General features: G+C 51.7%; 6 protein-coding genes across 6 annotated transcripts; 2 read left to right on the top strand and 4 right to left on the bottom strand.

The window, feature by feature from the left end:
• Positions 1–2,020: 2,020 nt before the first annotated feature.
• Positions 2,021–3,294, bottom strand: MAM_03301 (uncharacterized protein; the record flags this gene model as incomplete). Its single annotated transcript, XM_040822100.1, has 3 exons — positions 2,021–2,765; positions 2,844–2,907; positions 3,090–3,294. 3 exons carry the CDS (start codon positions 3,292–3,294, stop codon positions 2,021–2,023), a joined length of 1,014 nt encoding a protein of 337 aa, XP_040679905.1.
• A 6,968-nt stretch (positions 3,295–10,262) lies between these two features.
• MAM_03302 (uncharacterized protein) lies at positions 10,263–11,253 on the bottom strand (the record flags this gene model as incomplete). The annotated part of the gene is made up of 3 exons (XM_040822101.1): positions 10,263–10,622; positions 10,679–11,045; positions 11,126–11,253. The coding sequence occupies 3 exons, from the start codon at positions 11,251–11,253 to the stop codon at positions 10,263–10,265; spliced, it is 855 nt and encodes a 284-aa protein (XP_040679906.1).
• Positions 11,254–12,389: 1,136 nt separating this feature from the next.
• Positions 12,390–13,611, bottom strand: MAM_03303 (LanC-like protein 1; the record flags this gene model as incomplete). The annotated part of the gene is made up of 2 exons (XM_040822102.1): positions 12,390–12,603; positions 12,674–13,611. The coding sequence occupies 2 exons, from the start codon at positions 13,609–13,611 to the stop codon at positions 12,390–12,392; spliced, it is 1,152 nt and encodes a 383-aa protein (XP_040679907.1).
• Positions 13,612–14,154: 543 nt separating this feature from the next.
• On the top strand, positions 14,155–15,395 carry MAM_03304 (uncharacterized protein; the record flags this gene model as incomplete). The annotated part of the gene is made up of 7 exons (XM_040822103.1): positions 14,155–14,234; positions 14,283–14,358; positions 14,420–14,885; positions 14,938–14,969; positions 15,029–15,093; positions 15,171–15,241; positions 15,295–15,395. 7 exons carry the CDS (start codon positions 14,155–14,157, stop codon positions 15,393–15,395), a joined length of 891 nt encoding a protein of 296 aa, XP_040679908.1.
• Positions 15,396–17,288: 1,893 nt separating this feature from the next.
• MAM_03305 (uncharacterized protein) lies at positions 17,289–17,675 on the bottom strand (the record flags this gene model as incomplete). The annotated part of the gene is made up of 1 exon (XM_040822104.1): positions 17,289–17,675. The coding sequence occupies one exon, from the start codon at positions 17,673–17,675 to the stop codon at positions 17,289–17,291; it is 387 nt and encodes a 128-aa protein (XP_040679909.1).
• A 3,543-nt stretch (positions 17,676–21,218) lies between these two features.
• On the top strand, positions 21,219–22,298 carry MAM_03306 (uncharacterized protein; the record flags this gene model as incomplete). The annotated part of the gene is made up of 2 exons (XM_040822105.1): positions 21,219–22,033; positions 22,097–22,298. The coding sequence occupies 2 exons, from the start codon at positions 21,219–21,221 to the stop codon at positions 22,296–22,298; spliced, it is 1,017 nt and encodes a 338-aa protein (XP_040679910.1).
• Positions 22,299–23,257: the final 959 nt, after the last annotated feature.

Raw genomic sequence — 23,257 nt, forward strand, 5'->3', positions numbered from 1 at the left:
CTTTTTATTATATATAGTAGTAAAGATATTTATAACTAAATTTATAAATTACTAATATTTACTTTAAGTTCTTTTTAAGAAATTAAATTGCTTTAGAAAGAATTTAGATTTACTCTTACTTTATTTAAATATACCTTTTTATATAATTCTACTAGCAAACCTTATAAATAGTATATAATAAATATTAAAGGTTATTATATTATTGTAAATTCTAAAGAATTAATTAATTAGAATATCTATAGAAAAAGAAGTAGAATTAAATCTACTTAATAAGTTAATCTATAATTTATATATTTTGCTGCTATACTAATCTCTAGTAAGAAAGCTATATCTTTAGTATATATAAGCTTACTAGTTGCTAATTATATTACTAAAGAATCTTATTAATAAAGCAGTAAATTAATTTAATTAGTATCTCTTATATAAATAGTTCTAAAATCTCTTTATATAAAGGCTTTAAGCTTCTTATATATACTCTAGAAATACCTAAAAGCCTCTAAGCTAAAAGCTAGCATTATAATATTTAAAGGCTAATAGTATTTTTATTCTATTTATTAAGAAGCTTATTAACTTAAGATAAAATATCTCTATAAAATACACTATACTAAAGAGATTATTAAATAGTCTCTCTAAGACTTTTAAGCTATTTATATAGTCTTAGTATATTAAAGTAGAAAATAATTTAGAATTAATTTAGAATTAATTTTAAAATAATTTAGAAATAATTTAGAAATAATTTAGAAATAATATAAAATTAGTTTTAATATAAATCTAGAATAATTATAGTATAAAGTTTAATTTATATATTAAGGTAGAAGGAATTTTTTCTATATAACTCTATACTTTTAAAAAATCTAAAAATTAGAAAATCAGAAAATTATAGTGGCAGCGTTTGCAGATGCAAGCTAATGTGCGACCGTAGCGGTTTGTAGTTAGCGATGGGGCCCATGTAGATTGCTCTGCTCTGCTCGTGTGAGCAAGTCTGTGTTGCGCCAACGTCTGGTAGGAAATTCCATGTGGGATATCACGGTACAGAGGTAGAGTAGCAGATACGCAGACCCAGTCCATGACGACACACAAAGTTTTGCGATTAGTCAAGCCCTCGTCCGGAATGCTGCTGCATCAAGAGCACACCAGTAGTCGCCGCGAGGTGGCATCGTGGTGCTCCTCTCATGTTTATTTCTTTCCGGAGCACAAGACGGAGAGCGCCTGGCGTCGCGTTTATTTTTTGGGTTATTTGCGAAAAGGGGCCCCCCGATCGATCGCGGCCCAAAGCAATCTCGCACCTCGACGTGGAAAATGGAAAACGGGGGAAAAAATGAACACGCCGTGTGGGCATGAAAACAGGGGCCCCGGGTTTTCGCACCCGTTGGGCTGGACTGGGCACAATGACTCATCGATGCGGGCATGTTGGTGTTATGATATCCGCGTGTCTGCTATACAGAGAGAGGACCTGCCTGTTCTGCATGGGCATCCCTGGCAATACGTCTCACTGTTTGTTATGCGGGCAACCATAACCATCATCATTGTCATCGGCACATCGTCGTGGCTCCCGTCAGGAGAACAGGCGAAAAATCATGAGAGAAATCATGACATTAAACATGGGGCTACAAAGTAGCGGCCCCCGACCCGGCTCTATAGTCCTCTACTCCGTCCAGATTTTACCCCCAACGCCAAACCAAAATGGTAAACCCAAAGTTTTTCCACACAAGGAGCCATCGAGAGCATGAAACGCCATTTCCCCATTGCATCAGACTCCATTTCCTTCCGCGCCTCCCGCCTCTCCCTTCTCCCTCCGGCCGCAGTCCAGAGTCATGCCTGTCGTGCTCTCGTCATGTAATGCTCGCCATGTGATACACGGGCCTGTTCGCCAGGGCCCTTGGAACCAGCTCATCCGCAAACGAATGGCTATTACCCATCCTGCGCGCTTCGTCTCTCGCCCCCTCGTGACAAGCAAGAGTGGTATTCCTCCCCTCTGAACCGAAAAAATGCACCGTTCAAGCGTGTTGTGTTGCGCCACTTAGATCCTCATCGAATCGTTGTCAAAGCCGCTGTAAATCATAGGGTCGCCCATGCCCATCATGGCGTCGGTATGGGGACATGACAGGATGTCGGGTTTGATGGTGCCGAATTCAGGGTCAATCATGGACTGATGGTTCATCATCCCCACGCTCCGTAGGGAGTCGGCGTGCTGCAGGAAGTGCACTGCCAGTCCACTGTTTTGGGATTTGGGCATGGACCACGTGGAGAAATTCGGCATGGACTGGTTGTGCGAGGCGAACATGGCACTGGGGTCCATTTCTGGCACGGTAGGACTGAAGTCGAAGTCGTTGCTGCCCGCGTAGCTCTGCGGTGATAGAGTCATGGCGTTGCCGCTGCCGAACGCGGCCTTGCGGTAGTCCTCAAAGTCGGAATGGTCGAGCTCGGAAGACGAGGCACGGTCGTTTCGCTGATAGCTAGACGAGTCTGTGTCCTTGACGTCCCTCTGACTGTCGCCGTCCTTGCTCTGTTGCTCCTCGAGCTGACGGGCGAGTTCCGTCATGCCAGCCTCGTCCTCGGGAAACACCGAGTGCACGGGGAGGTCGACGTCGCTGTTGGGCCGGATGCAGCCGAGCTTCTGCGCGATGTCGTGGATGACGGGCAGGCCACGGTCGCTGAGGTCGGGCTCACCAAGATCCCACGGCTGTGAGTTGCGAACCATGTTGTACAACTTGTGAACGGTAGCGATGAGGGCGAATTGCGTGTTTTCAAGAACCTCGGCGTATCTGGCCATTACTCTGTCAGCGCAAAAGAAGACGAAGAGACTGGGGCATTCGTGCGATGCGAGACATGATGTCACATACCCTCGAGGCAGCTGCTTGTACTCGACCTTCTTGCGCACTCCCGCAGTGCAGACAAGACCGTCGTCTTTGCATCTCTTACAGGGAAATTCACCGTCACACTAGCAGCCGTGATGTTAGTTTTTTTATATTGTTTTTCTTAACATTTCATTTATCTCATTTCTCGTCTCTGTAGAGGCAAGGGGGAGAAAGAATCCACTTATATCATGGTTCACAGTACCTTTGTCTTTTTCATCCTACATCTCTCACAAGCCTTCCAGACTCGCTTATGTCGGCCATCCATGCCAGCAGCGTGGGCGACATGGTCATGATGGTGAACGGCAGCAGCACCAGTACTAGCACGCTTGGAAACACGACTCGTGGACTTGACCGACTTTGAGGCGGACGAGCTCTTTCTTGAGGCGCCGGATTTATTCTCCTCCGCCGGGGGCGACGGTAAGCTATGTGATCCCATGATATAAATGTGAGAGTGAGTCGGAGTGAGGGCCGGCCTGCAGAGTACGGACAGCGAGCTCGCGGCTAAGTATGAACAAGATGATGGAGACGGCAAGCTCGTTGGGAAGTAGAATGCGAATTTAATTCCAGGTCCTTGCCAAACTGGTTTGTAATTAGGGCAAAACCGGGGGGGGGGGGGGCAGGAGGGGGGGGGAGGGGGCAGGTTATATAAACAGCCATGGCGAACGTGTAGGTGGGAAACGGCCTTTGGACCGGAAAGGCGAAAATGACTCGACGGCCCGAGGAGAGGGGCGCGGGCTGATTAATGAATGAGTTACGGACGGACGGACGGAGTAGTTACATGCTCAGCACCAAGTACCGACATGGAAGTAGTGAGCAGTACTCTGTAGGGTCAACTGCCTGCCCTGCCCTCCTGGGCCCTGTCGTCCTGTCCTGTCCTGTCCTGTCCTGTCCTGTCCTAGGGCAGCGAGGTCAGCTTGGACTCAGTCTCACATCATCGTCAGGGATCAACCATGGCTTTGGCGGTGATGAATCGACTGCCTGCTCGAGGGCATCGCTCGCTGGTTGCGTTTTGCGCCTCTCTGGGCTGGGCTTGGGCTGGCCAGCCAAGGGCTGCAAGATCGAGCCAATGCTGGTCTGCGAGGCCGAGTATCGCGCAAAGTAGCGCTCCGAGGGGTGTGGTTAGAGACCCGCCAGCCAGCTGTCTGACTGCCCGTCAGTCCTCCAGTCTGCCAGTCTGCTGTCCTGTCGGCGGCGTGTTCATGTCCGAGATGGCGAGACAGGACCGGGGGGGGGGGGGGTTTTTCTTCGCGTGGCCTGGGCCATTGCGTACCAGACGCTGGGGGCGCGCAAAGTAGCGCTCCGAGGGGTGTGGTTAGAGACCCGCCAGCCAGCTGTCTGACTGCCCGTCAGTCCTCCAGTCTGCCAGTCTGCTGTCCTGTCGGCGGCGTGTTCATGTCCGAGATGGCGAGACAGGACCGGGGGGGGGGTGCGTTTTTCTTCGCGTGGCCTGTGCCATTGCGTACCAGACGCTGTGGGTGGAGCCACAGGGAATGTTGCTTGGCTTCAACTGTCGACATGAACTGACTGGCCTGGCTCATGATTTTTTTTCCCCACCAGTCGATAAGTAGCCCGGGCAATCTGCTCGCAATAGCGTCAGACTCGACACGTCCGGCCCATCAGCCCTGCATTCAATGTCATCGCTGATCAATTCCTTGCAAGACATCGTCATTCGACAACTTTGCAGCGACTGTTTTCCATGAGGCCTTCGTCAAAACGTGCCGCGACGACCCAGCCAAGAGTGCTCCCAAGTCCCAACCACGTAACGAGACCGGCTTCGACCAGGATGCTTGTCGTCTTTGGCCCTATACTCTGCAGTCTGGGCGGCTACCCCTTTCCGACCCTTTCCAGCCATATCCTCGTCAGCGAAGCGCATGTTTTAGCTGCTCAGACCGGTGCTGGTGTGAGTTTCAAATGGTACGTGGTACGTGGTCCGCTTACACAGCGGCCATGTGCATCATTGATCTCTTCTTGCTTCATCGGCCATAGCTTTCCGAAGACTTCGTATGCCCCAACTCTTATTTTTCCCTTTGTTTTCTTGACCCCCAGTATCTTCTGTCCTGACGTCCTCGTCTAATTTTAGCCTTAACTTAACGGTTGAAACGGTTAAACCTCCTCCCACCCCCCACTCGCGTTCGCAATGCATGACGACTGCACTCGCCTTGATAGCGGGCGCCTGATATGCAAGTGTCTTTACATCACGCCTGGCAAGTCGGCATAGCCCAGAATTGTCTCACCGACCCGTCGTGTCGGAACTACCTTTGGTGGCAATTGGAGCTGCTACTGGAGCTCTTACTCGTGAATATTGACCCCATGTTCTCGTCATTGATGTCGACAATCACTACCAAGACATTCCGTCGCGTTTGAACTAATACCGGCCGCTGTGCAGACGACTTCTGTTGTGTCTGCGAGCCATGTTCTTTCATCTCCCTTTGACCGGACAATGCAATGCAAAATTTAGCCTCGTTACATACCTTAGTTTCCTTCCATCATGGAATCATCGATGAAAACGGCTCGCGCCCAGGAACCAGGACCGCACCATCGTCGCTAGTCAAGAGACGACTTATAAAAGTCGTCCTATTGCAACACAACGGCTCGGCGTCTTGTGGCGTATTTAAGCGAGACGAGACGGAACCGCCATGAACAGGTGCCGTCGCCGAAGAATTCTGTCTCTCTTCCCAGGTTGAGGCGGAGTTGCATACAAGGCAGGATCCCACATGCCGTTTTTGCAGTCAGTGTTGTGAGTGAGCTTTGGGTGAACGGAAGGGTGGGAGGACAACGGAAAAGTATTACACCACCAAGAGGTTTCTGGTTGGACGCCTTAACAGATTCCCGGCCAAGCCTCGGGCATTGAGGTGCATTTTAATGGGCCGTCAGTGCCATGCCGCTGGGCACTTGGGCAATAGCCAAGCATTACCAACCAAACCAGTCAGCACTTGGGTTATCTCTCGCCGTTATGGAGCTCCAGAGCAGCCATTCCCCATCCCATTGCCTGTGGGCTCTTCCCACTTCGTTGGGTCCGAAGCCAGAGCAGCCCCGTATCAGCCACGCGCAGGTGGTGATTTGAGGCAGGAAGCTTGGGTAACCAATTGGTAATCCTCCGCGACAGCTTATATAACTGCATGGGGCTGGGTACCAAGCTCCTTGTATAGGATTGACTGTTCATACTTATGAGAAAGACGCCAGTGTTGCCCCGCCGGACCTGTTGTCTTCTCCCCTTTTCTTTCTGACCCGATCGATGAACGAACTCTCTGCTGGGTCCCAGGAAGTCTGGCGGGGAATGTTTTTGAGTCTTTCCTTGTCCGGCGTCTGCGTGGTTGGCGCGTGCTACGACCCCTTGTGGATGACATGTTTTGTGCATATTCACATGGCCGTTGATACAACTAACGAGACTGAGCCACGGGTGAGTGATGTTGGCCTCGCTAGCGTAGCTGAGCGTGCTGTCAGTGGTCCGCTCGCACAACAACGCCGTGGCTTGAGAATCCACGGACTTACATCGCGCTTCCCCCGATGTGTGTGTGTGTGACTGACGATGGCTGTGGCCGGTGGAGTCCGGACATTTCTTATAGCCGACCCCGACCCAATCCAAGTCCCGCGGGGACACCTAGTTGCCATTTCGCACCTTTAATGAAAAGCCCTCGGCGATTCATTTTGTCATAGATAATTCATCAGCTCATTAGATTACACCATGGCGCCAGGGGCACATTTCCTTACGCTATGAGTGTTCGACTAAGATGGAGCAAGTTCTTGCCTAGTTTGAAGCCTGGCACAATCCCTTGACCTATTTATTCTTTTAATCGACGCCTCGCCTAGTCAGTAAGCAGTTGATGATCGATCGCTGTCTGGTCGGTTGATAAATCGTTCTCGAGGCTAGTGCGTGCCTCACCACGTAACCCTTGCAGAAGTCCGTAGGCAAGTATTTCTGTCTGCACGAACCCCCCCACCCCTCTCCCCAAAGACAGCGAAATCGGCGTCCATAATTTGTGGCCCGGCTGTTCCAGTTTTTCTGTGCGCCTCGCCGAGGCTGGCGTTAGCCTCCCGACGCGGTTTTGTACGTCTTCTTTGTGTGTTCCGACGTGTGACGTGTGTCAAGGGCCGCGGTTGGACGTGCGCATGTCTATTTCGTCCGGATCATACAAGGCTACCTCCAATTGCCTTCAACCAAATCCACAAAGGAAATGTCTGCAGGATCGATCGAAGACTGTAACTCGGCCGAGGCTGTCCGTAAGAACGCAAAGAGTCGACAGCAGAAGTTCCTTGCATGTCTCTTCGCCACGGCCGGACCGCACAATTAACGCAGGGCACTCGGGCGTTTTTCGAACCGAGAAGCTTGCCATGAGAGAAAGCCGTAGCGGGCTGTCGATGGCGAGGGAAGATTGATTTTTCTTGGCATACAGGCCAGGCGGGAAGAAACGGCCGAGCAACCAGACCTGAATGGCGTGATGAGCACCGAGTAGTTACCACTACCAGTCTGTGTTATGGTCGGCAACCCCAGCCGGACGGCACCGCGTGCGGGAATAACTGCTCAATCAATGGGAATAACGCCCCAACCTGCACAGCAAGCCGTGTCGGTATCTGGGACCATCTCCTGCTCCATCCACGTCAGCTGTACGGAGTAGCACTTGACGTAATGTGCTCGGTAGGTGTATTATCTTCTTCTTCCTCTCCTTCTTGGCGCGAGACGGCAGTGAATAGCGGGTTTGTACATATCCAAGGCTGTAGTACGGCCCTCGATACTTGTGCCAAATACTGCGTAGCCCAGTGGGATTTGGATGACGATGCCTCCACGCATTGTCATGACTAGGCTATTCACCAAGTAGGACGTAGAACAAAGTGGCAGGCGCCCCACCCAAGGCCTCCGCCCACGCCTTCCTTGCGGAGCTGGAAGAACTTTCATGACCAGGCGGTCGCCAGTCCGCCAGTCTGCCAGTCGAAATCCCCCCTGTCGATGCCAGAATGCCTTCGTAATTCCCAATTCCTTTGCTTCGTGGGAGGGGAAAAAGATATCATCATCTCTGGCGTCGGTGGTTTAGTTTTGAGCCACCACGAGCACGAAGCCACTTCCCTCACAGATTCCACACCCCAACTGCCGGCCGCAACAGCTGCAAATATCATCACCGGATTTGCACCCAACTTCTAGAAGCTTCAACAATGACTTCGGATTCTTCGTGGGCCGCAAGAACACTCGGTGCAGCTTTGGGTCCCAGACGTCGCAATATTGGCAAAGCCTGACCACCTCGTTGGCTGCTACAGCCACATAGCCCGCAGAGTCTGCAAAAAAGTCGGTTCGGTTCCGCTTAGTATCATGATGCTTTTGGTTCCGGCTGTGAACCCCAACTCCGCCCGACGACGTAACCCAGCTCTCAACGCACATCAGGATTGGTGTCGGCGAGGATTCAATCAGGAATGTTCAATGGCCTGAAGCGGGCCCGCGTCTGCTGCATACGACCACATGGCTCTGCAACCTGCGCAACCTCGGGTGCTGCATGTCACGCGCCTATCGACCTTTTCACCACCTGAACCCTGCCCGAACTTGGTAGTAAGATGAAGTTGATGATGGACCCCGACGACCAGGGATCCCGTATGACGGGATCAGTACGATGGTTTGGTCGTTTCGCGACCGGGGCCGGTGCTTCGCGCTCCGATGTATGGCCTCCGTCGCCCCCAATTGACGAGCCAGCCAACAATGTCGAGGCATTTTGCCTCTTCAGTTGGGGGCTGAGTCCTGACATGGCCTTGATTTGAGCCGTGCGGCCAATTACAGGACTTGGTCTCTCGGGCCAAACTCGCCTGTGTCGGCGCCGAGACACGACCGCAGCGCTCAGCTTGTGCCATCAAAGTTTCCGGGCCAAGAGCCCAGTCAGCCAGCGGCTTACATCTCCCTCGCCCTTCACGTCATACAACATGGCGTCTCTCGTGAGCCACCCGTGTCTCATGACCGCCAGCAGCGCCCGTGCCAGCAGCGAAATCGCAGGGCCGTTGGAGCGACCAAAGAGCCCGTAGGCCAGGAAGAAGAAGGGGTTCGGACATGCTCACGCCGCCCCAGTCGCATGACGTGCTCGGAATTTGCACGATTATACTACTACTATGTAGTACGTTCCATGTATCAAGATGTTTGCGGTCCAAGTCCGACTGCGCCTTGCTCAAAGTTTTCTGCATTTCCAAAGATATCGCCCCGGCCGCTGCGGTGGCTGGATTCACGGTTAGCGTTGTGCGCCTTTTGGAAAACGAAGCTGGTCCATTTTTATCATGACTCCATTATTCTGTATTTCCATCTTTCTGCATCGGTTCTCCGATGTCTTGATTCACGCCTCACCCCTCGCCACTACTTCCGCCCTCCTTCTTGTCTGATAGCCGACCAATGTGCGCATTCTCGCTTCACGCCGACATCAGGTGACTAGGAGAATAAAAACCGACGCTCCGTTCCCACGAATTACTGAAATTATATCCAAACGTTGTTTTGCCAGGGGCCATGATGCAGGCAGGACCAATCTAGAGCGCCCATTGGTGCTCGGAAGATATGAGACGGCGCACTATGTACGGAGGTCGTCGGTCAAACTCCGCGGATGTTCGCAGACTGGTGCCCACCAATCTAGGAGAGAGGGGGGACGGAGCCGCTTCCTGGACCTTGTTTCGATTCTTTCCGGCAGTCGACGTCCTTTCTCATCGAGGATCTGCCACGCTTGGGACATTGGTCGGTTAAACGAGGAAAGCCGGCTGTCAGGGGCGAGGCCCATAGTCCCGCTGAAGATGTCGCTGACAAATTGCGACTCGTGACTGTCCTGGCAACATGAGACATGGCACCACGTCATGGAGTGTGATGTACGAAGTACAGTAATCGTGCCCGCCCCACTTTATGTGGTTCGGCTAGCAAAAGCCCTCACCACCAAAGGTGGTGCTCGACAGCAAGGCGGGCCGGACACCAAGGCGGGCCAATTTTCAACCTAATAACGCTATTAACCTCTTCGCCTATAATGTACACCCTTCTCGTCCCAAATTTCTAGTAGATCTAGTACAGAATCCAGACGCCATTTACGTGCCTTTTTAGCTGCTTCAAAAAACGTCCTCTTGGCGTGGTTGTGGCGCCTTTTGTCGGCATGCTCTTTATGCTTGCTGTTCGCCTGATGAACTCGAGAAAGGTCTTTGCAAAGGCGTGATTGGAAGGAGAAACGGCGAATGGTTGACGCGACAGGTATGCATTTGTTGGCGGTGACGGGAGGGGAGCCATATGAAGAGGTGCATTATCTGTTGACTGTTTTTCTAGACCGGGAAATAAAAATAGGACATGTATAGAAAACCAGATATTACAGCCCTTTTTAAAAAAAAAATCAAAAAAATCAAAGGTCGTCACTCATTCATTGGAAGCTTCAACGAAAAAAAAAACCCCGGATGTAATTACGCAGCTCATTAAAGATCCACCTGATCAATCGCCGGCCACCATTGAGACCAGGCCCCCTGCTCGTCGAGGTTATTGCTGACTTCCGCGAAAAGCTGGTTCAACAAGGTATTAGTGTCGAGCTCGTGCTCGTGCTCGTGCTCGTGCTCGTGCCCTTGAACCGGCCAAGTCGCCTGCGCCGAGGGCCGCTCCGCGCCCCGAATCTCCCGAGTATGCGCGTCGGATCTATCCACGACACGGAACTCGTGGACAGACTGGTGTAGAGTATCAAAGTCTGCTCGTGTGCGCCCCTGGTATCGTGTCCGGTCCTCGGTTGCTCGCTCGTAGAGCACGGATGCATGGTGTATCGTTTTGATCTTGCGCGTGCCGCCCTCTCAATGTTAGCGCAACGGTGGCCACGGTCGTGTCATGCTTGCGGGCGGCTTACCCATCCGTCGGCGATTTTCCAGACAAGTCGAAACTTTTCCAGGTAGTCGAGACACATTTTGAGACAGTCGCTTGCTCGCGGGCTGCGGCCCAGGTTCATTCGGGGGTATTTCGCCACGTAGAGGTTGAGGTAGCCGGCTGAGAATGCGCAGAACCCGGCAAAGGGCGTCATGAGATGCACGCCACACTCGGAGGCCTCGTGTAGAATGGCGGCGATGTGCTCTGCCGCGCCGAAGAGGAGTCGGGAGCTGTCGTCCCACCAGCCCTCGGGGGCGGGCGCCCCCAGCATGGGCTGGTCGACTGGACCCCGTGGCTCCGACTCCGGGGTCGGCAGGAAGGGGAAGTACTCGCGGTGAAGCATGAGGGTGCTGACAAGGCGTAAGCAGGGGCGGCGGCGGCAAGTTGGGAGCCCCGTCGACCGCTACCGCTGTGGGAAGGGGATTCTTACCTCACGTAGTACAGGAGATTGAGGTAGACGACCCGAAAAAGTTCTTCTCTCAAGTCTTCAATCGTCGGCACCCCTCGTCGTCTCCCTTTAAGCCGCCTGGCTTCAGCCGCAACACCAAAAGCAGCCATCGCGATGGAAATTCTCTGTACGCGACATTGTCCAGCTTGCACAGTAGTCTACTCATCGCTGTTGCCTTTTGCCACCTACTCCGGGAAGTCAGAACGCTCACCTTGCTAGCGTCATTTTTACTCTCTCAGTAACTGCATTATTTATTTATTTGTTATTTGTTTTTTTATCATTATTGCTACTACGACTATTTTAAACAAATAGTGCACGCATCACAGCGCGCCAGGGCTGGCACATTGCTCCGAATGCTCCTGATGATCCCTTCAACAGGCAGGCTTCAGGGATCTTGCGCCCGTTTTGTCCCCCCATTTGCACCGAGACACCAGGTGGCTGCCAAGGCCATGGCACCGATGATGACTCGCGGGAATCGAACCATGCAGCACGACATCGTTCACCCATTACTCGGGCAGGCTTGTCGTGCAGACGGTGTGGCGGCCGGACTATCATCGGGGCATTGGCAAACGGAGCAAAGGAGCCCGGGACCCGCCGCATCGGACGCGGAGACGGACCAGGACCCACTCGCCAAGAGCGCAACGCAACCGCCCCCGGGGCTCCCTTCTTCCGAAAGCCTTTGATCCCTTGCCAACATGGCAAATTGATTCAACCACCGTCCTCGAGATCTGGTGGATCGTATCGGGCCGTGGCCCTCACACGCCTCAACCTGACGCGATGGCTTTGGTACAAACCTCTGGTCAACCAATGAACGGCTGTTGCCGTGTGTTGCGGCACCAACGTTTGCAGCTTTTGGACGATAAACCGCCAAGACTCTACCACATTGGGCGGCCAAGGGTTTATCAAAGTTTACTGTCGCAGGATTCATCGCTAAACGCCACAATAACATCCCCAGAGAGACTAGTACTTGGGGTCTGAATCTATACTGCAGCGCTTAGCAACCTTTGACTTTGATGGCTACAAAGAGCCTTTTTCTAAGGGGAGGGGGGGCGATAGCCTGCTTCGTCAGCTCGTATCAAGGTTTCTTTTTACGTCTTCGACAAGTCAGTGATGGCGCCTGAACGCTTGCCGCACACTCCCCACCAATGTCCTGCAACGTGGAATTTTATTTTGTTTTTGTTTTTATCTTCATGTTTTTTTTCTGCTTCCTTCTTCGACGGCCTGCTGAGCGCTCTCCGTTATGTGATCAAACGTCGTTGAACAAAATGATGCGCGGCTCATCTTCGTCAAAGACGGTCCACGTCCATGCCGCGCTGGGTAGGTAGCTAAACAAGGGAGATGACGACATGCCATAGCTGCCCCTTCTGAAAAGATGGGCATGTTCGCTTCGCAATCGTTGCAGAGAATCCGGCGTCGCGAGAGACAAGAAATGATCTCGTTTCTCCCCCTTGGGGAGAGCACTGGTTTCTACAGGTTAGCCGCGCCGCCGTGTCCATATCGCAGCATTGCACAGGTTGACTGAGCACTTACAGTCCGTTCCCAAACAAGCCATGGCACAGACTGGGTTCCTTGACAAGCAGGCCCCGAGCCCACGTCGCTTGGCGCCCCTTTTCAATCGCCCCATCGATCCTCTCCTGAAGCATGGGATAAAAGGGCCGCAGAGACTGCAGCGCAAAGATAAATCCAGGCGCACCATGGCAGAACTGCACCAGTCTGTCTGAATCCTCCTTGTCCTCATCCGTAGCAGGCCAGTTTCCACCGTCAGCCTGCATGTCGAGCAGCTCCTCAAGTCGGGTCCTCAGCCTGGGTGCCAGTGAAGGATCACTGAGCACGATTTGCGTCATGACGCCGATGTCTCCGTGGACAGCGCCGTAGTACCGCTTCCCTTTCCACAGCCAGCCGCCCTTGCTGTTGTCCCTGGATTCCAGAATTCTCTGGCATATCCTGCCAATTGCTTCGTCTATAGGGTCCGCGCTGCTCGGAACAAATCGTCTCACCATTCGAAGCAAGTATAGCACCGCGGCGCGGCCATACAGCATCTCACTGGGGAACGGGTCCTCGCCTTTTGGCGTCGGCTCCACTAGCCTGGGCACGTTTTCGAGGAACGTAGCCACTGCCTCTTCGCTGCCGGTAATGCTGGCCCTGACGGCCTCCCAGGCGAGCTTCTCGCACATGAGGCCACAGTTCTTGTCTTGTACGTGTTGAGGGCCACGATCGCCGGCCATGTACCTCTCCGCCCAGTACATGCACCCGTGGCCATGGATCTGTAGGTCGGCGTGTTTCTGGGCCATTCGAAGAAACAGGTACGCCAGCGCGGTGTGCCCGGCTGCGAGACCCAGGTTATTGTCGTCCTTTTCCAAAGGTGGATTTTGCCGCACGATGCCCTCTAGACTCTGCTTGAGGAGTGAAGCCGTGTCGGCCGTCAGCGGTTGCAGCGACATGGTATTGGGGAGGTATGCCTGTGCCATGATGCCTGATGCTTGAAATGTGAGTGTGGTTGTCTCATCGTAGGTCTGTATAAACGTGCCAGGGCGTCCTTGATAGTCGACATGTCGGGAGTCTGGACCTCCGAGACGGGACACCAGGCGGCATGTCGCCTATCTGCTTGCCCCAGAGCTCGGGCGTTCACTGACGGCTGGCATCAACTGGGCATCCAGAAGGTGATGTCGACGTGACGTGATCTGTCACATGCACATGCACATGCACATGCACATGCACATGCAGGTCTGAAGTGTGAGCTGTGAGCTCCGACTTCTGACTCCGGCCAATGGCACTAGTCCGAAACCGAACAACGGCCCACCGAAGACGGCTCATCAACCTAGTATGACGGCATAGACGACGTGATCTGCCTCGTCATGGACTCATCATGGTTACAAGCACCGTGATACATCAAGGCCAAAACTCCCAACGCTGCGCTGCCAGACTAGATCGCCTTCGCAACTTGATTGGGCTCAGAAGCCACTCAGTATACCTCCTCGAGTGCCGTGCCAGGACAAGCTGCGCGGAGAACAATGGCAGACAACGTCAAGGGCGGCAAGTCCAGAAGCAGCCGAGTCGTTGACTCCGTCAATGAGAAGGCCCAGGGAATCCTGTAGGACTTTCCCCGCCCGTCGTTGACTTGAAAACTGACATGTCATAGGAGGGAAGACCTTCACAAGGCCAAGGACGTGGCGTATCAAGCGCTCAAGAGCAGGGCTTATCTGTATCCCATCAAGGTAACTACAGTCTTCGGTAATCACCGCGGTTGAAGCAACGCATCGTGCTGATCTCCTCCAGGGTATTGCTTACTTTCTCTCGCACAAATCTCTCTGGAGACCGTTCATCTCCAAAATCGGCTCGTATCTCACTCTGTCTGCGGGTGTAATAGGCGGCATGTTTGCTTTCACCTACCTTCCACAGCTTGCCGTGCTCATCTTCACGAGCGGTCCACTCGCCGTCTTTTCTACGGTTGTGCTCGTACTGAATGAAAGTTCAACTATCACAAATTTAATCTCTAGGAACTGGATCCTTCAGCAGTCAATCCTCGACACATTTGACGGCACACTGATCTCCAGAAATGCTGTCAACATGGTCCGTGAGGGCCGCGAGGTCAAGTCTGGAAGCGACCCGATGAAGAGGCTGGGTAAGACGTTGAAGAGCCCCTTCACAAAGTTTAGTCCGACGGCTATTATTCGATACATCATGTATCTGCCTCTTAACTTCATCCCTGTGGTTGGCACAGCCATGTTTCTCTTTCTTCAAGGTATGAGGCCGCGTTGCCCGTCATAGGAGTTCCAGGCTAACAATTCGTGTAGCCCGAGCCAGGGGGGCCCTCGTTCATGGTCGTGTATGTTTGTCTGTTTTTTTTTTTTTTTTTTTTTTTTTTTCGTAAAACAGTACTTCCAGCTGAAGAATTGGTCGGCTGCGCAACGCCGCGAATGGGTAGAAAGACATGCCGGCGCCTACACAGCGTGAGTAAACCATCGCCTCATCAACTGAGCTCCTTAGGCGCTTCCCCAGCTCAGCTGACAATTCAATTGCCCGTCAGCTTCGGCTTTGTAGCCACTTTGCTGGAAATGGTGCCCGTTGCCAACATCTTTTTCACCTACACCAACACTGGTAAGACCATCGCACAATGGCTCCGAAGCATCGTTGATGGTAACAGCTAGCAGTCGGGGCCGCATTGTGGGCCGCAGATATCGAGGAGCTAAACACAAACATGACGGATGAAACGGCACCGACCCTTCGAGAGGCGGCAAAGAAGGCCCAATAGCCGAGACGTGCGACAGCATACATTAATTCCTAGGGTCGGATAGGCTAGACCTGTCACTATTTCTTATGTCACTTCATCATTCAAGGCGAGCTTCCTCCTTGGTAGCTGCTGGCTTGCGTGCAGGTAGACGAACGTCGCCAATGCGGTCCAACGTCTTGAATGTCATCGTCTAGTCCAGGGAAGCCAACGTTTGAAAGAAAAGATCTGGTGCTAGTAAGCAAACTTGAGTCAGTATTGTATCTTGAGCTATTTTTGAGGAATAATTAGACCGTAGGCCTTGGGACTTGTCGTCCCGCCATTTGTGTCGATGCTGAGACCAGACCCTTGTTGCTCATCCACTTGTTTGACGCATTGGCTCGAAACTAGACTCCCTTCACGTTAATCTTCTACCAAACTCGACCGCGTTTTTTTTTATCAGAGTCGCCACTCCGGAATATCGTTTGCCATGCCGGCTGGACCTTGGGAATAGGGGGCTGTGAGACCGTTGGAAGCGAACACGGTGTATTCGACTTCGCATTGTCTGCAGGTACACCATCGATTGTGCAACAGTTCCACGGCTGTCTGCATACTTGGCGACGACGGACAGCCACGAACTGTTTCACAACTCACTTCCATCTTACATGTCCCACGAACCGAATATCCTCCAGCAAGGAATCCACTTCTACGTATTTCTCCAGGTAGATGTGTTGATGGCGTCACAAGGAGCTGTATTGTACCACAGACATGTCGAGAAACAAATGCCAAAATGGTGTATATTCGGTAATATGCTGCAGTCCAGAGCTGAAATAGTCAAAATGGCTGAACCCCGCTGATCAAAAGTTTGCTTTAACACATAGAAGCAGGTCGCCTATGGTGTTTTGTCTCACAAGAGACGTTGCTCGAGATGGGTCAAACTTACATGCATCCATAGGAGCAACTGTAGACGCACGCACAGGCCGTAAACCAGCATGTTATTCATGACTTGTGTGTCCGAATGTGAATCCAAGGGGATGGAAAGCTTTGTTGTCATCAGTCTGTCGACAGCTGTTGTACTCCGCGCCCATCAGGTCGGCCAAGAAATGCCAGTCGTGCCTGCCGTAAACGACTTGCCAGCTGGCACAAGTGATTCGCCTGCAGCCGACAGTTGACATTGATGAAAAAGGCCCTCTCGTCGCGCTTTTCCAAGTTTGTTGTCTTCATCTCTCGCGCCCCGGCCGCACCTTTTTTTCGTTATCAACTCTTGGTCTTTCCTGTACCTCCAGCCTTTGGATCCTCAGCCATTGAGACATCGAGCCGATTTGGAGTTACAGATTCTTTCATTCTTTCCAATTTGATACCATACTTTCGTTAGAATTGCGTTGGTACTCGCCTGTCCTATATACAAGTTTTCTTTCTCGAAGAATCCTGGATATTTCGACACTCATTTTTGTCCCTACGTAGCGGGGTTTTCCACGACCTTGGCAGCTTACAGTCTGGTCAGATTGGTTTTTTGCCGCCTTTGCTGCTCGATGAAGCTGCCAATGATACTCGTGGCCTTGGGCCCAGTTCTTTACCTAGGATTTCTTGTTTCCTTCTCGCAGGCTTTCGGTAATCCTTTCAAGGACGGAGCCAATGTTGAGCCACGTCTTCTTTCCGGTGTTGGCCGTCGTGATTCACCTCCAAATTACGGGCCTCCGAGCTATGGCTACGGATATCCGCCTCCGTACGAATATGAGACTTCAACTACGGCAACAACTTTGACTACCAAACCGGATTCTTCTGTCACTCGTGAGTATTCCGCAGACATGTAAAACAGATTCTGGGCCTGACACTACGGAAATTCCAAGATTTTACTTCGGTGACTACCGTCAGCACAGTTCTGACCGTCACGAACCAGCCTTCATCGAAAAGTGACGAAAATACTACCAAGTCGACTCAGGTTTCGACTGCAACAAGATCGGCAGGCACCGAGTCCGAGTCTGTATCATCATCTACGGAACCCAACCCTTGGGTGAAAAGCTCAGCGTTGGGGGTGACAGGGGCTTTGACTTCATCTAGTTCCACAGACCTGGAGCATTTGTCTTCTGCCGAAACAGACGCAACCAACTCCGGATCCGTGACCGGCACTCGTTCTCCCTCGAGTCTCTCATCTGCTGCCACAACTACGCTGACTTTCGATACAGCTGTAGGAACCAAAACTTCGACCTTGACTGCTGAAAGCACATCTACCAGACTCAAAAATGCAACAATTACTACAAAGGTAACTGTGACCAGCTCAGCAGTCTCCTCTCCCTCGTCATTTGAGAGTTCAGAGCCGCCCATTACTGCAAGTTTGAGTTCTACAGATGAGGGCTCTACTCCTTCAGCGACAACTCATTTCACCGCGACAGTCACTGCGATAGTCACAAGTACTCAAAGCGACGATATCAGAGAGTCGTCCGGGTCGTCATCTTCATTATGGAGTCCGCCGCCTGAAGGCACAAGGGCGCCTTCAATGTCGCTTATCACAAGAACGATCACCGTTTCTTCTCCAGAAGTTGTGACGACTGTTCTTGGGTCGGCATCGTCTGAAAGCACTAGTATTGGAGAGAGTCACACAAGCGGCCCCAGCGCCAGTCGAAGCTCTGCTAGCTCTTCAAGAACATCGACCGCAGAAACTGACGGCCTTTCAAGAACCAAATCATACTTCTCCTCAACCTGGACGAACAGAACAATTGGTATTTCTACGACTATTTCGTCATTTGTTGCCACCCGGGGCTCCCCTCTGCCAGGCTCCGTTTCATCCAGGCCAGGCAGCGTATCGCCAGTTACTGGTACAAGTAGGACGGGTGCGACTGTGTCTCTTTCAGTCACTATTTCTCATCAAACCGAGACTAGACCCTCTTCTCCGGGAGTATCTAGAGGCACTGTTTCAAACACTTCTCCGAGCCCGCCATTTCCAGTGCCATCCAATTCGACCATCTCGCCCAGTAGAAGCTCCGATTCGCCATGGATGAGTTCCACTGCTTTAGGTACAGTCGTTTCCCGTACCGACTCGCGGCAGCCGATCCAAACAACTGGAATATCCTCAGCCTTGACAACAAAGACGATGACTCTAGAATCTACGCTTCCTCCGTTCCAGAATACCACCACTACTTCCCTCAATAGTAGTCACCAGAGCCCATGGAGGACAACCCTTGATCAGACGAGAACTATCACGAGTATAGTTTTGAGTAGCTTTCCCTCGCATTCTACTGAACATAACTCTACAGATAGCAATTCGAGTCCTACCTCCAGTCCTCGAATCTCTTTGTCAAGGACTCGTTTCACATATCGGTCAAGCTCAATCCCGCTATCTACTGAGCCACTCCCTCGTGTTACAACGCAGACGTTGCCACCATTTCCAATTCCATCAAATGTCACCTCTCCTCACCAAACCCTACATGACAGCACAATATATTCTAAATCTCTCGTCTTATCGTCCACCTTTGCATCATCCTCTTGGTTTCACAAGATCAGCTCCACAGACACCAGGAACGAAACATCTGTCAGGACGTTGACTAAGAAGTTGACATCAACAGTGATAGTGTCACCAAACTTCACTGCCACTGCTAGCCAAAGTGAGCGTTCAAGCAGAAGTCTGCCCTAAATATTAGTAACCCTAGTAGTTCTAACATATCCATTTCACAGGCGCCTCAGGTTGGCTTTCTACACTCACTGTGTCCCTCGCAACCAGTGCAGGTGGCCCTAGTTCCACAGGCAGACCCAGATGGACCAACTCAACTACTCAATCGCCGGCTTTGACAAGCTCGGAGGATCCAGGCGCGGCCACAGAATCGCCCTCCAAACAAACGACTGTTTCCACTAGCTCGACTATGCTGTCTTCCGGTGGCACAGAGGGTGTAAACTCTACGACCAATACGCTAACTGACAGTACTTTTACCTCCAGTCAACCTGAGACACTAAGTCCAAGTGAGATCACACTCTGGCCGACAAATATATCGTCCTTTACTGGAACTGCATCGCGTCAGCCTGGAGCGCGTTCGACAATTAAAAGCACAAGTCTGTATCAAAATACAACTGAAACAGATATGGTGCCAACGGCAACATACACCGAGCATACTAGTGTTGAGGTTACTACGGTGACATTGACACCAATCTGCACTGATGCAACGGCCAATGGTTCATCCAGTCTTCATGTCAGTAGCATGCACAGGAGTTGCACCACTTTTGATAATGGCACATCGACCATGACTCGGTGCCTTGCTCTACCAAATTCCAATGACCCCGGAATAACATCTTTGTCCAATATACTGTCAAGTAGGAACCGGATTGTTCACTTCGCCCTGGAAAATGAGACGTCGCTAACGAGCAGATAGATCCCGATCCTGTACCCACCACATTTTCAACTTCAGTGAGAAGCGATGAGGATTCTCCAGGACGCGGACATTCGAGCCATCCTCAACCCACGGATAAGATAGGGCCACAGCCAGACAAAAGCTTGCCCAACAATCCAAATTTTCCTTGGGGAAGCGACTCACCAATTCACCGGCACCAGGGAGTGGCCCAGCTTGGTGCTGGCGTGGCGCAGGGTGGTATTTGGCGGCGGTGGACTGAGGAAGCAGCTCGGAAAATGAAAGCTTGCTTGCCATAGAGCAGAACGTCGATGACAGAGGGATTTGGTTTTGCTTTGTTAATCAATATGATTGACTCGTACACAGCTGCTGTTTTCGCTTCGATCACCCGTGACAGATACGGTTGAACTGGTTTATTCATGCGGAACTTTAAAACATGTCAGTTATTCTGAGGGAGGATTTTTTAATGCAGGTGGCTGCAACAAGGCTATCGGTTTTCTTTTTTTTTTTTTTTTTTTTTTTGTGTTTTGAAGTGGCATGTATGGTATTATCTTGGAACGACTTCTATGTGCATTATTATTGCAATTGAACGACGTTTTGTGGTCACCGGTGATTGAGGGACTCCAGACTCCGGCTTGAAAGGTAATTCGCATATCTATGATGAAATACAGCAACCAAAGATTGAGGTAGACTAGTCTTGCAGTGAAGCTGACTACATCATACCATACGCATGATTCGACATGTTTTGTGTGTCTGGTGATTTATTTATGTGAGACTAAAGAATCAGGCTTCCCATCGAAGGTGTTTTGAATACGGAGACGACTGCCCAGGATGCACGGTGCAGCAAGTGAGACTGGTACGGTGTACTTATCCAGTAGATAGTATGCCAAATCAGGATTTGAGGTAGCGGCAATGTGGGGTCATGCCGGCAATGCCAAGTGCCTAGGCTCCGCAGAAGCCGGTGGAGGAAGGAACACTTGTCCACAAGACGTGAACAACGAGGAGGGAGGAGGCGGATGAAGAGGCTCAAAAGCATGGCCGCCATGTCACTGAGAGTACCATCGGAGTCACTGGCGACGGTGGAAGGTCTGGATAGGCATACAAAAGATATCTACCGTGAGCCATGCAACAAATTACAATCCAGGCCTTGAAGGATCTCTTGACTAGGACCCGCGGCAGGGTGGGGCTCTCGGGGTGCAGTTTCTCCTCTCAAATCGGTCCCGGACCTTGCCACTGCGTACAGTGCGCGGGTTGCGTGAAACGAAGAGAGAGTCAGTCAACCGGACCACACGCAAGCAGCTACAACTGGCACTGGCGCATTGGGAAACGAACGGGTCCGTACCAGCCCTCAATGCTCATGCGATTTGGCTTCATAAACGTCTGCTTTCCCAACCGCCACGTCGGTTCCCCCTTCTCTTTCCTCCACAACCTGCTCCCTATATGAGAACGTCTTGTCATCTCTTCCAGTACCTTTTTCTTTTGTAACCTTGCATCGCCAACATATTCAAGCACACACTGCCGCATCTTCAAAATGCAGCTTTCGCCGCTCGCCTTTGCGGTCGCGGCCGCTGGATTCGTCATCATTCCCGAGCTTTCCGAGGCAGACGAGAACATTTTCAGAGCGCTCCCTATCGATGCCGAACCCGAACCATGGCTTATTCCCATTCCAGCAGAATCTCACCAAGTTTCTGTTCCGTGCAAGCAATGTGAAGACAAAACCAGCCATTTGCAATTGAACCTTGACGTTGTTGATCATACAAGGCTGTTACTAAATGGATTCGAAGTGTATCCCAATGCCGATCCCTGGCATGGTGATTTGGTCGCTGCGGTTGAGAGCACCAATGGTGAATCGACGATGCAGAGGCTGGGTTACAGCTTGGCGATTGCCCCAGAGGTTATGGACCTGGACACTTATATGCAGCTTCTCGATGTCGAACTTCACGTTATCGAAGTGGGAAACCAATTCGTTGACGGCATCCCTGTTGTTAATGTGAAGCTTTTCAAGGCGCCATCAGGTGAAATAGCCATTGCTGAAGTGGACACCACGTCGGCTGAAATGTCTGGTTGCACTTCAATGGCTTGTACCGCAAGGGAAGCCATGGCCGAGATATTCAAGGCTCTCCAGGGCTTTAACCCATTCAAGGATTGCCTTGGCCGCCTTCGTAACGACACAACCGAGGCACATCAAAATAGCGACCCTAGTCGGCCTCAGTCTGACGACGCGGCTGATGACCAACCTTCCGGCGGCAAACACAGACAGCAATGGGGACGTTTCATCACCAATATCGCTGCCCATATCTTCCTGCCTGTTCTCATGGGCATCACGGCTGGCGTTTGCGTAGCTTTGTCAGTCCCAACCCCCCCTTTTTGGAATTGATCGACCATTACTCCGTACTAATGCATCGATAGGTTTGCCATGGCTATTTGCAGCTTGTTCTTCCGACTTACATCGCTAGCCCGAAGCAAGCGAGAAGGCAAACTTGGCCTTGGCCCGTTTAGCAGAGGAAAGGCTTTGGAAAAGGATCATGAGGAGGCGATTGCGTCTGAGAAAGTGAGCTTGATGGCGGAGGAAGTTGAGGCCCCGCCGCAGTACGAAGACTCCAAGGAGTAGTATGGAAAATAAAGTAGGCCCTTCTGGACTGTTCTGTTCAGCCCATTCAGAGTGCACTCAAGCATGCACTTGGAGTGTGGAGTCGGTCGAATAAAAGGAAATACCCAAATATACGGATACACCGCACCGGATCGATATATTGGCGTTTCTGTTTTGGATACGCCCGGGGACGTGCTTCGCAGCATGGAAGTGGTTGACATTGCACCTGTTGGCATTCAGCGATGGGATACCTTGCGTTACAATCCTTTAGATGGATATCATTGGAGTTCTCTCGCTTGTTCGGGGCTGGGTTTTTACACCCTGGCTTCTACGTTCATACCCGCAATACAACGCTCCTTATACGCACATCATCTGCTCACGCTCTGGATGCCTGTAAAATGTGACGTATCACTATTTTGCCTTGATTGAGTTTCGTTCCAGCTCGGATCGTCATCAACCCCCAGCCACCACGTAAGTCATGGACGCGGGTCTCGGTGGATCGTGAACAATGGTGAGGGGATCCCCGTAGCCGCATATCCCCTGTACGGAGTACTAGTAGTTGGTGTCCAAACCTATTTCCGTCTGTGTCTTTCATTGTACGTACCGCCAGACCGAAAAGGTAAAGTGGCAGGCGACAAGGTGATGACAAGCTCAGCCTTATTTGACAGCACTGTATTCGGGTTCAGCAGACCAACGTACGTAATAAGCGGTAGAGAATACCGAGGGACGGCAGCTTTCAACTCGGAAGCTCAGTCCGCCCACGAGTGCGTCAGGTCGTACTCGCTTTCGTTGCCGGCAAGCCGCCACGGCCCACGGCAGGCCATCCACGGTCCATCACTTTGCTGACCGCGCGCGGTGGGGGGAGGTATTCGACGCTTGCCGCCCCGTACGTGCGGAGGGAGCAGCACAGCACTGCTTTGTACTTCGTACTCCGGAGTCCGTACTGGAGTGCCAGGTAAGTAAGACAAGGTGACATCTGT

The sequence above is a fragment of the Metarhizium album genome (assembly GCF_000804445.1).
Source record: "Metarhizium album ARSEF 1941 chromosome Unknown scaffold_6, whole genome shotgun sequence".
In the NCBI taxonomy this organism is placed as follows: Eukaryota; Fungi; Ascomycota; class Sordariomycetes; order Hypocreales; family Clavicipitaceae; genus Metarhizium; species Metarhizium album.